Source organism: Tamandua tetradactyla, chromosome 6 (assembly GCF_023851605.1).
Source record: "Tamandua tetradactyla isolate mTamTet1 chromosome 6, mTamTet1.pri, whole genome shotgun sequence".
NCBI classification, from domain to species: domain Eukaryota; kingdom Metazoa; phylum Chordata; class Mammalia; order Pilosa; family Myrmecophagidae; genus Tamandua; species Tamandua tetradactyla.
Genome location: NC_135332.1, coordinates 83,466,584 through 83,481,195, shown reverse-complemented (window position 1 = coordinate 83,481,195; position 14,612 = coordinate 83,466,584). Strand labels below are relative to the sequence as shown.

The 14,612-nt window shown below is 64.9% G+C and overlaps 1 protein-coding gene across 1 annotated transcript; it reads left to right on the top strand.

Annotated features, from left to right (window-relative positions):
- The first annotated feature begins 396 nt into the window (after nucleotides 1–396).
- RHPN1 (rhophilin Rho GTPase binding protein 1) lies at nucleotides 397–9,790 on the top strand. The gene is made up of 16 exons (XM_077163299.1): nucleotides 397–435; nucleotides 763–798; nucleotides 2,472–2,587; nucleotides 3,787–3,915; nucleotides 4,099–4,174; nucleotides 4,602–4,679; nucleotides 5,172–5,296; nucleotides 5,496–5,662; nucleotides 5,892–6,085; nucleotides 6,591–6,747; nucleotides 6,828–6,938; nucleotides 7,372–7,566; nucleotides 8,098–8,174; nucleotides 8,348–8,494; nucleotides 8,617–8,778; nucleotides 9,121–9,790. Exons 1-16 carry the CDS (start codon nucleotides 397–399, stop codon nucleotides 9,349–9,351), a joined length of 2,040 nt encoding a protein of 679 aa, XP_077019414.1. The 3' UTR covers nucleotides 9,352–9,790.
- Nucleotides 9,791–14,612: the final 4,822 nt, after the last annotated feature.

Below are 14,612 nucleotides of genomic sequence, written 5' to 3'. Positions count from 1 at the left end.
CTCTAGGGAGAAAGCATTGCCTTGTGCACACCTCAATTTTGGATTTCTCCTAGTCTCAAAACTGTGAGCCTACTTAAGTTTGACTTAAGTAATGAATTCCCATTACTTAAGTCAAACCCACTATATGGTATTTGTTTGGAAGCTGGAGTACTAAGATACACATAAGGGAATATTATTCAGCCATGAAAAGGAATGGAGTTCTGATACATACTACAGAACTGTATGGTTCCATGTATATGATGTAGCTAGAGCAGACAAATCCATAGAGACAAAAGGTAGGTTAGAGGTTACCAAGGGCTGCGGTGGGGGTGGGGGAGTGGGCAGTTATTGCGAATGGGGCACAGAGTTTCCATTCAGAGTAAAGAGGAAATTCTGGAGATACTGACAGTTCACAGCATGGTACCTGAGGCTCCTCCTGACTCTACACTCAAAATGGTAAGTTTTAAGTTATCTGTATTTTACCACCACCTTGGCAACAAAAAGAAAATAAATAAGTGAATCACTAAAAACATAAAAATAGAATGCATTACATCTGAGCTGTGTGGCGCAAGAGGGAACGAGGAAAACATAGATGAGAAAGATGAAACGGTAAAATTTCGGAAACGAGCATTCTTGGAGGTGTCCCTGCTGCTGCTGCAGTGTCGGGGTGCCGCTGTCCACAGGAAAGGAAGTGAGGTAGAGGAGGCGGGAGGGAAGGGGCAGAAGCCACCACTGCTGTGATCTGTTTCTGTTTTATTTTTGTTATTTTTTTTGCATGGGCAGACACCAGGAATCGAACCCGGGTCTCTGGCATGGCAGGTGAGAACTCTGCCTGCTGAGCCACCGTGGCCTGCTGATGTGCTTCTTTTAATGAGAAGTGTGTCCCCAAGCGGTGTGTCCTGGCGAGGAGCCCACGAGGCTGCTGCCCGCAGGTCAGGCTCACCGTGCTCCCTACATGAGGACTCACCAGTCATTGCAATGCAGGGGAAATTCCGGTCACCTAAACAGCAAGAACTATATAGCTGTAGGGTACCTGGTGGGGGAGGGGAAGTCCAAGAAAATGCCCCTGAGCTCTTTGTGGGAAACACTTGAAACCATCGGGGAGTCCTAAGAGCGGGTGACGTCACGCGGGGCAATGTCGTGCACGCAGCCTCGTGGCTGCAGGATGCACACTTGGGCATGGCAGTATATTTTGAAAGAAGAGGGTCTCTCTCCTCCCTGCCTCTCGAAAGTGCAGGGAAATCATTCCCTATATCCCCATGATGACCTTTCTTCTTGGCCAAATTTGGGTCACGTGCCCAGTCCCAGGTCAGGTCCCAAGGGGAGCTGGGTCCACCCCGCTTGGCACAGAGTGAGCTGGGGGCTGGGGCCATCATTCCTGAGCAAGGTGGGGCTCCTGACAGCTAGAAGGGGGCATGGGTATTGGGGGCAAGCCAGCCTCGGCCCCATGCATTCCGCTGGGAGAGAATCATACGTGGGTCAGAGAACCTGACGGGGTGTTCACAGGCCCCTGTGAGTGGAAAGAACTGGAAGCCCCTGGATGACCACCCGCAGGAGGGCAGAGAGGTGGGTGGCAGCGGCTTCATGCGCTGGGAGCTCAGTAGTTGGAGGGGTGCAGGGAGGTCTGCACGGCCAAGTCCCCCGTGCGCCAGGGGAACAAGGCGTGGCTCCGGAGGGAAAGCGAAGACCCTCCACTGTGTCACACTGTATTTGTGGGTACCCGTGAGCACTGACGGCAGCTGGAGGCCACCATCACCACCCCCCAAGGGCACAGCCCCTCCCACAGTTGCCTCTAGGGAAGGGCGTCACCTCTGTCCATGTAAAGTTTGGTGACAGGGCCCCGTCTGCCCATTGAGGACAGTGAGTACACATGACACAATACATCTTTCTCTGCTTACTTTGGAACCACATCCAAAATCACTGCTGGGGTCAGAGGCTGCATGGGGAGGAGAGGCTCTGTCTGGGGGCCAGGACCCAGTGGGCAGCCCCTTCCTGCAGCCCCTTCCTGCAACACCTTGGTTGGAGCTGGGCCAGGTGCCCCCCCCCCCACCATCCAAGCCTCAGCGTGTGCTGGCTTCATGGGGGGCTGGAGGCTTATGGAGTGGGCTCCCAAATGCATGGAGCAAACCCTGAAGTGCTGGAGCACATGCTGTGGACAGCCTGCCCCTCCCGCCTGGGGCTCCCAGAGGTGACCATGCGCATCGGGTGTGCACCTGTTGGCATCCAGGAATGGGCCCCAGGCTCCTCCCGGTGTCTGGTCCCAGTGAGGCCAGCACCCGCCGCGTCCTCTGCACAGCTGTCCACGTGCCCTTCCTTCCTGACCTTGCTTGTGTCTGTCCCCCCCCCCGGTCCCGGGGAGGCCAGCTCATGGTGCCCACCCCTTCCCCTGGCCGCAGGTCCCTCGCCTAGCTGAGGGTGAGCGGCACTCTGTGGACCTGCCAGCAGAGCTCCATGGGGGCGGCGCTCTCACGGCCCCTGTGGCCTCCCTGCAGGGCCCTGACCCACTCGTGCAGACCCCACGCGGCCGGCTGCAGGGCCGCAGGGCCCGGATCCACCAACAGATCAACAAGGAACTGCGGATGCGGACGGGAGCTGAGAACCTCTACAGGTGAGAGCCTGGCCCCCAGGGCTCTAAGACCCCCACAAGTGAGAGCCTCGCCCCCAGGGCTCGGAGATGCCCCTGCAGGTGAGAGCCTCGCCCCCAGGGCTCCGAGGCCCCCCCACAAGTGAGAGCTTCGCCCCCAGGGCTCCGAGACCCCCCCGCAAGTGAGAGCCTCACCCCCAGGGCTCCGAGATGCCCCTGCAAGTGAGAGCCTCGTCCCCTGGGCGCTGCTGCACTAAGGGTCGTCCGACCCTTAGGAGTGCGAGCTGACCTCGGAGGTCGGGTGGTATCTAGGACAGGTGCCTGCCCTGTGTTCTGGTTGGGTACGTGGACCAGGTGACAGGGTGCAGCACGTGGCTGAGGGTGCTGGTGGGCAGCCGGAAGGGGCTCTGGTGGCTGTGGTACACTTACCTGCTCACCCTCCCACACTGTGCTTAGTCCAGCCTGACGCAGCCCAGCTTCTGGGGACCTCGGCCATGGGCTGGTGGCTTGGGAAGGCTGGATGAATATGGGGTGGCCCCAGGGGATGCTAATAGGGCACAGAATGGGCACCTGGCAGTGTGCAGTGGTGACCAGCGGGGCTTCCCAGAAGAGGCTCCCTTTAGATGGAGCAGCCGTAGGTTGCCAGGCATCCCGAGGTTGGGACACCAGGCAAGGGTCTCCCAAACTGAGAGTGCAGTCCCTTGGTTAACGCATGCGGCCATGAGCTCCTGCGTGCTTGGGTCCTCACGCACAGCCCCCTCTGCAGGTGGGAAGCAAGGCTTGGGCAGGTGGTCTCCCCTGCCCACCCCGTAGCCACTGAGGGGCAGGGCCTGCCGGCTGCTCCTGGGCTCAGCGGCTTTCATTCATATGCCCCCACTTTCTCTAGCACCCTCCACTCCCTGTCACCTCAGCCCTGTCCCTGCCTGGCCTTTAGTGCTGACCACGGCCCCTCTGTGGGCTCCCAGCTGGCAGAGAGGCTGACTCTTCCCCTGCCCCCCGGGGAAGTTATTTCTGAGTCACTATGGGGGGAGGATGCGGAGGAGGGCAGGGCATCCAGTCAGCTGAGGGCCTCCCTGCATCCCTGGAGTCTGGACTATACCAGTCTATACCCAGGGGGAGGGGCTCTGCAGGTCAGAGGGCATCAGAGGGCCACGGAGCAGGCACTGGGCCTTTCGGCCAGCCTCGGGGCTGGTCCTGCTGACCCCCCCTCCTGCGTCCCCCAGAGCCACCAGCAACAACCGGGTGCGCGAGACGGTGGCCCTAGAGCTGAGCTACGTCAACTCCAGCCTGCAGCTGCTGAAGGAGGAGCTGGAGGAGCTGGACAGCAGCGGGGAAGCACCCCGGCCGGAGAGGTACATGCCTGCAAGGGGCCAAGGGCCTGCAGCCCTGCGCTCGGGCTGAGTGCGGGCCACGTGTACTCTCATTGGGGGGGGGGGGGGGATGGACCGGGCCCCGGGGAGCCAGGCGGTGGGCACCATGGCGCGTGGGCTGGCAGGTCCAGCCTCAGCGTGTGGAGACGAAGCTTCTGGTTCTAGTGAAGGGCTCGGCATCCCCATGATCCCGCTGGGCCTGAAGGACACCAAGGAGCTGGACTGGTCCACGCCCCTGAAGGTTAGTGCTGGGCTTCCGAGCCCAGTTCTGACGCCATCTGGCCCTGCCCTGGGGTCTGGGGACACAAGGAGAAGGGAACCTGGAGGTTTTCTGGCCTGAGCCTCTCATTCCTTTTCAGATAAGGAAACTGAGGGTGGAGAGAGGAGGTGGCTGCCCTGAGGTGGCCCAGTGACCTGGGCAGAGCCAGGCGGGGACCTGGTGCCTTGTCTTCTGGGAGGCCCCCTTCCTCGCTGTGGGCTTTTCGGGGCCTGGAGTCCTCACCTCCTGGGGCTGCCACGGCCCCCGGCCTGGCCTGTCTGGGAAGTCACCTGCTCTGTCTTCCTCCTCTGCTATGGCTTCTCCCCCTTGAGTGGGTGGGAGACCCCAGGGAAAGCTGCTCTGCCTCCTGCCCCAAGGAAGGAGGCTACACTCGCCACACCCCCACCAGGAGCTGATCTCAGGGCACTTTGGAGAAGACAGCGCTGCCTATGAGGCTGAAATCCGGGAGCTGGAGGGCCTGAGGCAGGTGGGTGGGCCTTCCCCTCCCCTCTCTGCCTTCCCCCACCCTGCCCATCCCAGAGCAGGAGCCCCCGGCTGCCCACTGGTCCCCTGCCTGCTCCCCCCTCCACCTCCAGAGCAAGTTCACAGATGGGGAAACCGAAGTTTGAGTCTGGGACCAAATCACAGACCTCAGGGTAGAGACTACAGGACAGGAGCCCCTGCCTCGGCACGGGGGTGGGGTGGGGGGGCTGTGTGCGGGGAAGATGGGCGACCGGCGCGTGCAGGCCCATGAGTGTGCACACACACACACACACCCGTGTGCCTAGAGGGACCCAGGGGCTCCTTGCACCCACGCAGTTGCTGTTGTGCCCTGCAGAACCTGGGAGTGCTGAGCCAGGGCAGCCAGGGCAGCCAGGGCCACAGGTCTCCCACGTGGCAGGGGTGTGGTGGGGAGGGGTGCGTGCAGGGGGCAGGGGGGCCATGGGCCCGTAGGCCCAGCCCCGCTACCACCCCGCAGGCCATGCGGACCCCCAGCCGGGACCAGGCGGGCCTGGAGCTGCTCGTGGCCTACTACAACCAGCTCTCCTTCCTGGACGCGCGCTTCTGTGGCCCTGCCAGGAGCCTTGGGCTGTTCTTCCACTGGTGGGGTGTCGCCGGGCGGGGACTGGGCAAGGAGGGAGGGTCTCAGGCAGGGCGGGCCCAGGGACTGCAGGGGGAGGGCGGGCGGGGCCGGGGCCCAGCAGGGGGGGGCACCTGGGGGCAGCCCCTCCTCCAAGGGGAGCAGAGGGGAGGAAGGCGCAGCGGGCGCGTGGGAACTGCGCCGCTCTGCGTCCACCCGCAGGTACGACTCGCTCACGGGGGTCCCCGCCCAGCAGCGGGCCCTGGCCTTCGAGAAGGGCAGCGTGCTCTTCAACATTGGTGCCCTCTACACCCAAATCGGGGCGCGCCAGGACCGCTCCTGCGCCGAGGGCGTCAGCCGCGCGGTTGAGGCCTTCCAGAGGGCTGCTGGTGAGGGCAGCGCCGGCCCAGACCACCCCTGGGGGTCCCCACTGACCGTGCCGTGGCGAGTTGGGGGGCGAGGGGGCATCGGCAGGAGCAGCACCGCCTCCTCTGGGGCACCTGCTGGGGGGCACTCAGGGTGGGGGCAGGGCACGCACAGGCCTCCCCAGGGGCTGCAGCTGGGGGCGCCTGTGGAGGCCAGGTGGCCTGCGCCTGGCATGAGCTCCCCCCTCCACAGGGGCCTTCAGCCTCCTGAGGGAGAACTTCTCCAACGCACCGAGCCCGGACATGAGCGCTGCTTCCCTGGCCGTGCTGGAGAGGCTCATGGCGGCCCAGGCCCAGGAGTGCGCCTTCCAGGGCCTCGCGCTTCCCGCCCCCGCGCCCCCCCACGACAGCCTGGCCCAGCTGCGCCTGGCCCAGGAGGCTGCCCAGGTGAGCTCCACCAGCCTCCACCTCACCCCCCCACCACGGTCACGCTGCCCTGCCTGGGTCCCCCGCCCCCGAACCCAGTCCCAGTGGCAATGAGTAGCTGCTCAGTGGACAGGAGGGGCAGGGGACCCAGGGGTGGCTGGGGAGCAGCTGAGCAGAGCAGAGCCGAGGTTGGGGAGCCAGCCAGGGATGGGGCAGGGCTGGGGGAGACGGCCGCATCTCATCTCTGTGTCGCTTCCGAAAGCCAGCAGGGCTGGCCTGGAACCCCGCTCTTGACTCCCCACCACGGGCCCACTGAGCAGCCCACCCACCCTGCTCAGCCGACGCTCAGGGGCCCTGACCCTGCTGGCCTCAGCTGGAGGCTTCCCGGGGGCCAGGAGGGCAGCACGAGCTGGGGACCTGAGCTCCCAAGCCCGGCGCGGGTCTGTGGCTGGGAGTAGATGGAGGCAGGGGCTAAGACCGCTGGGCATCTGCCAAGGCCCCGCTTTGAGTGTTGTGTCACCGGCAGGTGGCGGCTGAGTACGGGCAGGTGCACCGGACCATGGCCCAGCCACCTGCCTGCGACTGCATGCCCTCCTCCTGGGCTGCCCTCGTGCACGTGAAGGCCGAGCACTTCCGTGCCCTGGCGCACTACCACACGGCCCTGGCCCTCTGCGATGGTGCCCGTGAGTGCCTCCTGTGGGGGTGGGGTGTGCTAGCGGGGGGGCCCGGCATGCAGAGGGTCTCATGCTGCCTCTGTCCCCAGCAGCCAGCGATGGGGAGCTCCCCACGCATGAGCAGGTCTTCCTCCAGCTCCGGCCCGCTAAGCCCCAGTGCCCCGCACTTCCACAGGAGCCGGAAGAGCGCTGCCTGCTGGGTGAGGCCCCGGGGCGGGAGGGCAGCGGGCTCTCCTGGACTTGAGCAAGTTGGGACTCGGTGCCAGCACATACCTGTGCACACACACACACACACACACACACAGCCTCCTGGTGTCCCAGGAATGGAGCTGCTGACCACCCTCTGACTCTCCCTGCCTGGCGGGTGGCAGCCCGGGCAGCTGGGGCCAGCTGGAAGGCAGCCCTCCCCCAGTCCTGCCCGGTGCACCTGGCAGAGCTCCTCGGCTCCCCACTATGGCGCTATGGCTCCCTCCCCACACTGCAGCCCTGGTGGGGACCCGCAGGCTGGACCCAGAGGCCCTCCCCTTGCCCCTTCCTCTTGCTCGCTTGCGCAGGGCCTGGGGAGGGAGCAGGTGGGCTGGGGGACCCTGGGGCTGTTCGTGGAGGGTGACCTCATGTGCCTGCCCCACACAGGCAAGGCCCACCTGAAGCGGGCCATCCTGGGACAGGAGGAGGCGCTGCGGCTGCACGCCATGTGCCGCGTGCCACGCGCAGTGGACCTGCTGCAGGATGCAGTGGCCCAGGCTCTGCGGTGCTCCCTGGCCAAGTACTCAGAGCTTGACCGCGAGGACGATTTTCTCGAGGCCACCGAGGTCCCGGACATCCGGCGTGAGCAGCTGAGCCCCTTGCAGTGGGGGTGGGGTATCCCCGAGGACTCAGCAGGGGAGGGGGTTTGAGTCCTGGCCACTAGGAGGGCAGCTACTGTTAAAGGCCCACCAGTGATAACAGAACCAGCGGAGAGCCTGGGGGCCTCCAGCTCCAGCGGGCTGAGAAGCAGGAGCACCAACATCCCTTGGTGCCTCCCTTCTTGCCCCAGGGAGGAAGCTGTGACCCTGGGCAGTTAGAGGTCTCTGGCCAGGCAGCCCATGAAACCATGACCCCCACCACCAAGGCCAGTCACAGTTTCCCAGGAGCAGACTCCTAGGAGACGTGGGGTGCAGCTGGGGGCCCGTGTAAGAGAGACGGGGGCCAGGTGCACCTGCTGGTGGGAGCAGCAGGGCCAGCCTGTCAGTTCGCGCAAAGCTGGCCTCCCAAGGTCTCTGGCTGAGCCGGCGACCTGGCTGGAGGACCCCTGGGGTCTGGGGGTCCACAGGAGCTCTGGGCTCAGCTCTGCTTCTCCCTTCACCTACCATCATGCAGCTAAGACCCAGCGGAAGCCGGAGGCCAGGACGCCCAGCTTCTCCCGAGTGAAGGTGGCTGATATCTTCCACCGGCTGGTGAGGCCCCGCCTCCTAGGCAGCCGCCACCCCACCCCCGCCCCGGGCCTGCCAAGGGGCAAGTCCCCTACCCACAGCAGGCCCACCATTGTCCCTGAAGATAGCAAGGGCCCTGGACAGGCCCACAAGGGGCCCCAAACCTTTTCCCTCTGACCCCGGACCACCCCCCCCAGGGGCCCCTGTCCGTGTTCTCTGCCAAGAACCGGTGGCGGCTGGTGGGGCCTGTCCACGTGACCCGCGGAGAAGGAGGCTTCGGTTTCACGCTGCGCGGAGACTCGCCCGTCCTCATCGCCGCGGTCCTGCCGGGCAGCCGGGCTGCCGTAAGTCCCCTACCGGGGCAGAGGTGACCCACATGAGGGTGGGGGGACGGTGTGGCCGGGCCGGATAGGAGGACGGGGCTCCACGCAGGCTCTCCCCACGCCCCTGTGTCCCGGGTCCCTAGGCGGCCGGCCTGAAGGAGGGCGACTACATCGTGTCGGTGGACGGGGAGCCGTGCAAGTGGTGGCGGCACGCAGAGGTGGTGGCGCGGCTGCAGGGCGTCGGTGAGGAGGGCGTGCGCCTGGGCGTGGTGACGTTGCTGCCTGGCGCCACGCCACCCAACACGGTGAGGCCCAGCACGGGATGTGCCCCCTGCTTTTCCTTCCCTCTTGCCCTGGGCCTCCCACCGAGGCCCCAGACGGCCTAGAGCCCACAAGCTCCAGGAAGACACTGAGAGGGGAATAAGTTGGCAAGGCGGATCCTCCACTAATGGTAGCATCCCAGCCCACCCAGCCCACCCCAGCCACACGCCTTGGGGCTCCCAGGTAAGAGCCCTGTCTGTCCCAGGGCTCTCATTTGTGGCCACCTGACAGCAGCCTCTGATGGGCCTCACCTCCTCCCCACCCCCAGCTGTCACTCTCCCGCCGGCCACAGGAAGGGGCACTGATGGTCTCTCTCTGGCCTGCAGGGTGGTCGCCGGCCGGCCCTGCTGGGACCAGGGAGCCTCCTGCGGAGCCCAAAGGAGTGTGGCCGTGAGACCCCGGTGCCCGCGCGGACTAGCCCCAAGCCTCTCCTTGGCTGGGGTCGCAAGGCCAAGTGGGGGAAGGCGGGGAGCAGGCCCCGGCCCCCAGGCCCTGCAGGTGCCACCATGCCCACCCCTGTGCCGACCGTGCCCTCGTCCTCTGAGCACCCAGGCTGACCCTGAGAGGCCGGGCTCCCTGCAGGCCTGAGCCTCCACGCAGGCTCCACTCAGGGGACCCGCAGGCCCTGCCAGCCCCAGCTCCCCGGGCAGCATGGGGGCACCTGACCCCATTAAAGAGGCGAGACGTGTGCAAGCCCAGGCCTGGGGCAGCGGGTGTCTGGTTGTCAGACCTGTGTGCTGCTGGGGTCTCCACCCTCCAGAGGTGGCCTTCCGGGGTGGGCTGGGTTGGACGGTCCTGCTGTTTCTTTCTGGAGCCTAAAGAAGCCACTCTGCCGGCTTCTCACTTCCTCACAGTGGGCTCCGGGGCCCCTCCCTGCTGGACCTGCCCCTCACCCCACCTTGCCCCGTCCACACACCCGTCCAGGGCCTCGGCCTTCCTGCTGCCCAGGCCTCTGGATCCTAGCCCCGCTCCAGGCCAAGCCCCCACCTTCCCACAGAGCCCTGCCCGATACCCTTCTGCTGCCTGCCCTCCCGGCCTCCCTTCCTGCCCTGCTCTGCCCGTGGGGCCACCCCCTCCCGGGAGGTCCAGCTAAGGCCTCTACTTAGCCTCTCATTATCCCCTCTGTGCATGGAGCATGGACCCCACACTCCCCCTGTGCTCATTGTCCCCTCGTGCTGTCATGGCCTCATACCCACTTTCTGCTCAGGAACACCCGATGTTTAGGGGCTGCTACCTGCCCCACCCCAGCCCCACCCCTGCCAGGCCCTGCTCGATTCTGCCCACCCCACCCTCTGGTGCCCTACCCGCCCCCACCCCATCCTCCCCACCCTTCCAGGACCCACCCCACCAGACCTGGCAGATATTTGTGTCTCTAGGAGCCCAAGGCCAGCAGGGCACTGCTCCCCATCCCCACCACATCCCCCTTGGCCCACCTGAGCTCTGCCATGCCCACCCTCCAGCCATCCAGCTGCCCATGGCCTCTCAGACTGTGGGGTATCACAGTCTGCAAGCTGGGGAAATGGGAACAGCCTCCAGGCTACAAACTGGGGAAATGGGGACAGGCCCCCAAATGCCACAGGTGGGAGTGCTACTCCAAGGACCCCTGGAGAGACGAGCTTGGGACCTGAAAAAAAGGGATGGGTGATGGACCCAGTGGTGCTGGAAGGGGGTCTCGACCCTGCAGGCTGAGGGCTAGGAGAGTTGGCCCCGTGTCTGTCTCCCCTGTGGCCGCCAGGGGGCAGCCGCTGCCTACATCAAGCTGCACAGGAGGCGTGGTCCTCAGACGAGGGGGGTGGGCAGAGGGCATGGAGGACCCTTGCAGTGGGAGAGCTGCCTCCCCCCAGGAGAGTCCCCAAGACATCCTGGCCCTGGGCCCAGCCCCCGCAGCCCAGCCCCTTCCTCCCAGGTGGGCATTAAAACCAAGGCCTCTGGTATGGGGGAGGGTACCTGAATGTGAGTCTACGAGCCTGGAGTGTGTGCTGTGAGTGTGAGTCTGAGTGTGTACGTGTGCAAAAGTAAATGGGTGTCAGGGAGATGGAGAGCTGCAAGAGGTGAGGTCCGTGGAGGCAGATGGGATGTAGGGGTCCTGTACACCACCCCCAACCTCCTCCACTGCCCACCCACCCCCAAAACGGTGAATCCCCTTCTCAGCAGAACAGGCCAAGGTCACCCGGGTCTCCTCCACACTTAATAATTTGATTAACACAACTGTGCGTCAAGGAGGCCATTATGTGCTAATGGGGGACGACAGGGTTGGCAAGGCCTGTCCAGGAGGATATGGTGACTCCCCCACTGCCCAGCACCCCATCTGGACCCAAGGGGATGGGGGTCAGGAGTAGGCAGGCCACCCGCCTCCTGTGCTAGCCAGCACTGCGGCCTCAGGGCCACTACTATGCTGGGGCACTCCCCAGAGACCACCCACTACTCACACAGCAGGGGGCCCTCCTTCCTCTTGCCCCAGGGCTCTCCCAGCCTCCCACCACATCCCACACAGCCTTAGACCCTTCCTCTGGCTCTCAGGGCAGCCAGGGCCTTTGCTCCCAGGACTCCCTGGTCCCTCAGGCCATTGCACCTTCCTCCACCTCAGCCGGACTCCAAACATCCCCAACCCTGCTGTAGCAAGCAAGCACCCCCTCCCCACAGCTTGCCCCCCACCACAGGGCCAACGTTGGGGCTGCGAACCTTGTCAAGTGGCCCTCACTGCCCAGTGCAGGCGGCTGAGTCCGTCCCTCCTCCCCAGTGGACCAGCTCCTGGGCGCCATGTGTCCTGGGAACGGGATTCTGCCCCAGGGCGGCTCAGCAAAGGGGACTCCACCAGGCAGCCTCCAAGTGGGGCTGTGCCAGAGGCGCTGGGGGAGGGGCAGGGGCCTGTTCTGATCCAGCCACCGTGAGGGACCTCCCAGGGCAGCCCAGAGCCCGGGGGCCACCCTGACCCTCCCACCCCAAAGCCAACTGGTGTCCACCACCTCAGGACACAGAGTGGCTGGTCCTGCCTAGCTTCTCTGATGTCCCCAGACCCACGCCAGTCACTGGCTCAGCAGCGGGCGGGGTCGAGGTCAAGGGCATGGCCCCCCAACGTCACAGGACCCTTGTCTTCACTCCACCCGCATCAGGGTCCGGTACGCAGGTGAGGGCAGAGCCTGGGCCCTGGGCTGGCCAAGCCGTGTGGGCACCACAAGCCTGTCTGTGGGGCAGTGGCCCTCGTGGTAATGTAAACACCCATCCAGCACCCTGGAGAAGGCCTGGGGCAGCAGATGGGTGCCCAGGGGGGTGATGCTGGGGGCACCTTTGGCAGAAGCTTCCTCCCTTGGCTAGAGGCTTCCCGGACCAGACTGCAGGTGGGGGTTTGGCCTGGCCCACCACATCCTCGGATGCCCATGACCCCTTCTCTCCACCTGGCCTTCCGTTCCCAAGCCCCGGCTCCTCCCAGCATTTGCTCCCACACCCCGCCCCTCGGCCTTACAGGTGCAGAAACTGGCTCCATGTCCCCCTTCCTCAGAGAGGTCCTTCCTGGCAGCACCCTGCAACACAGCTTTTGTCCCCCGCTTTCTTGCACTGACTATACCGCAGTTTCTCTCTACGATGTTCTGGGCTCGTCGGCTGTGGGCATCCCCTCCCCAAGCTCTGCTAAACGTCTGTGGAAGGTTCACAGGAAGTGTCTGCGCCACAACTGAGCCGCCGGGGTTGTGGCGTGTGCACCCATGCACATGGGCCCACCCGTGTCCCTAGGGTCCACGCGTACGTGCAGCTGGAGGCGGGGGGGCTGCAAGGCGCTGCATGCAGCTGAGCACAACTCCAGAGGCACACGGGGCACACAGCGGGTATTTCCCTCCCCAGTGTGGGCTGCCTGGGCGGGAATTCGGGGCGAGTACACGGCAGTGCCTTTTTGCTTTGCCAACAGAAAACTGCCGAGCGTGGGGAGGCAAACTCGGTTTCGCTTGGGTCAGCAGGAGCGGCTGCAGAAATGCGGGGAGGGAAGCGGGGGCAGGGGTAATGGCTGGCCAAGGGGAGTGGGGGCCTCTGGACCTCCCTGGGCCCTCCATCCCAGTTTACTGCTCTGCCTGCCCCCCACCCAGGCCCCAGTTTCCAATCCTGGGCTCCCTGCAGGGTCTCCTCAGCCCCACTCTTGCCCTCTTGTCCCTCACCACATGGTTTCCAGCCTGGGGGCAAGGCAGGGCACAGGGCTCTGAAGACCCCTCCCTAGGCCGGCCAGAATCATTTCCCAGGCCCCCCTCAGCCTCGGGGGTTAGCCCAGGCCCTGCCAAAGGGGGATGGGTGGAGGAGCCTCCAAACCAGGGACAGAAGCAGGAACCCCACTGAGCTGACCCCACAGGACCCATGGCTCTGGGTCAGCAGAGATGGGGAGCTGGGAGAGGTGGTCTGCCATCTGGACCCAGTGGCTCCATCTGGGCGTAGTGGTCCTGGAGCCCCAGTGGCTCCAAATGTGGGGTGGGTGGGGGAAGCAGCTGTTCCAGTAGCCCGAAGGAGGATCCTGAGCGGCCTGGGATCCTGAGTCCCAAGACCTGGTTAGATGGAAGCCAAGGGAGGGGTGCTGGCTGTGCAAGGAATGGGGGCTTCCCTAGAGGCCAAGGCCCAGTCTAAGGAATGATGAGCTTCCAGCTGCCGTGGCAGGGCCTTTGTGGTCTCAGCTGGGTTCCGAGCCCGACTGGGGTGGGGGGGCTGGGTGGTGGTCCCCAGAAAATGTCCACATGGCCCTGCGGGTGTGGCCTCATTTGGAAAAAGGGCCTTTGCAGGTGTAATGGCGGTGAGAGCATCTAGGATGGCCAGCTGGGCCCTGAATCTGATAGTGGGCGTCCTTAGAGAGAGGAGGCAACAGAAGGGGCACTGCCCTCTGTGTGTGTGTGTTGGGGGGGTGACCTGAGGTCCTCAGAGCTGCCAGCCCCCACCCATGCCTCCACCCACTGGGCATGCCCCCGGGTCCCTCCACTGCATTTGGTGCTGCTGTCCTCCCAGGTGGTCGTGAACCTGCGCTTCCACCAGGTGGGCAGGTGAAGTTCAAATAACGCCACCAGCGGAGGCCCTGGCTGGGAACTGGCCCTGCTGTGTGAAAGGGGCGGGGTGGGGGGTGAGGGGGGCCTGGAGGGGCACTGAGGAGAAGGGGTGGGCCCCACCTCGGGAAGCCTTGAGCCTGGGGCAGGGGAGGGGCGCTTCCAAAAGGCTGCAGCCCATTCAGGTGCGGCCTTGAGCCATCAGTCTGGCCACGGGGACGGGCTGGTGGCTGGTGGGTCCCAGCACCAGACTGTGTGCGGGCAGGAGGTGACGGTGGCTTGGACTGGGGTAGGGGCAGTGGGCGGATTCCAGGGGGGTGACCTACACTCCACTGCTCTCTGTGCACCTCCATTTCCCAGTATGGGCAGGAGACGGGGAGACCCCACCGTGGCCGCCCCCCAGTACCTTGAGCCTGCTTCCCGCCTGTGTGTTAGTCTGCACAAGGGGAGGGGCCATCAGGACCCCCCCAAAGCCAAGTAACTGGGAGGGGCAGGCCTGGAAGGACCTCTTCTCCCTGAGGCCTGAGGTGAGCCTGGAACCACAGATGGGCCCCAACTTCCTGAAGACACGGTCCCCCTGAATCCCCCATGGAGGGGCTCATGGTCGCACCTGGGGCCAAGCCAGGGTCTTTATCTTCGGGGGGCCCCGCCCCTCACCCTCACAGACTGGCCACTCCCTGCAGGGTGTGGGAGAGAAAGGGCTGGCCGCTGGGTTGGAGGAGTTTGGCCTCACCCTCACCACCCCCAAGGAGTCCGAAGCCGCCAGGGCCTGCACCAAGGCCCCTTGGCAACCCATCCCTGCCAGGGAG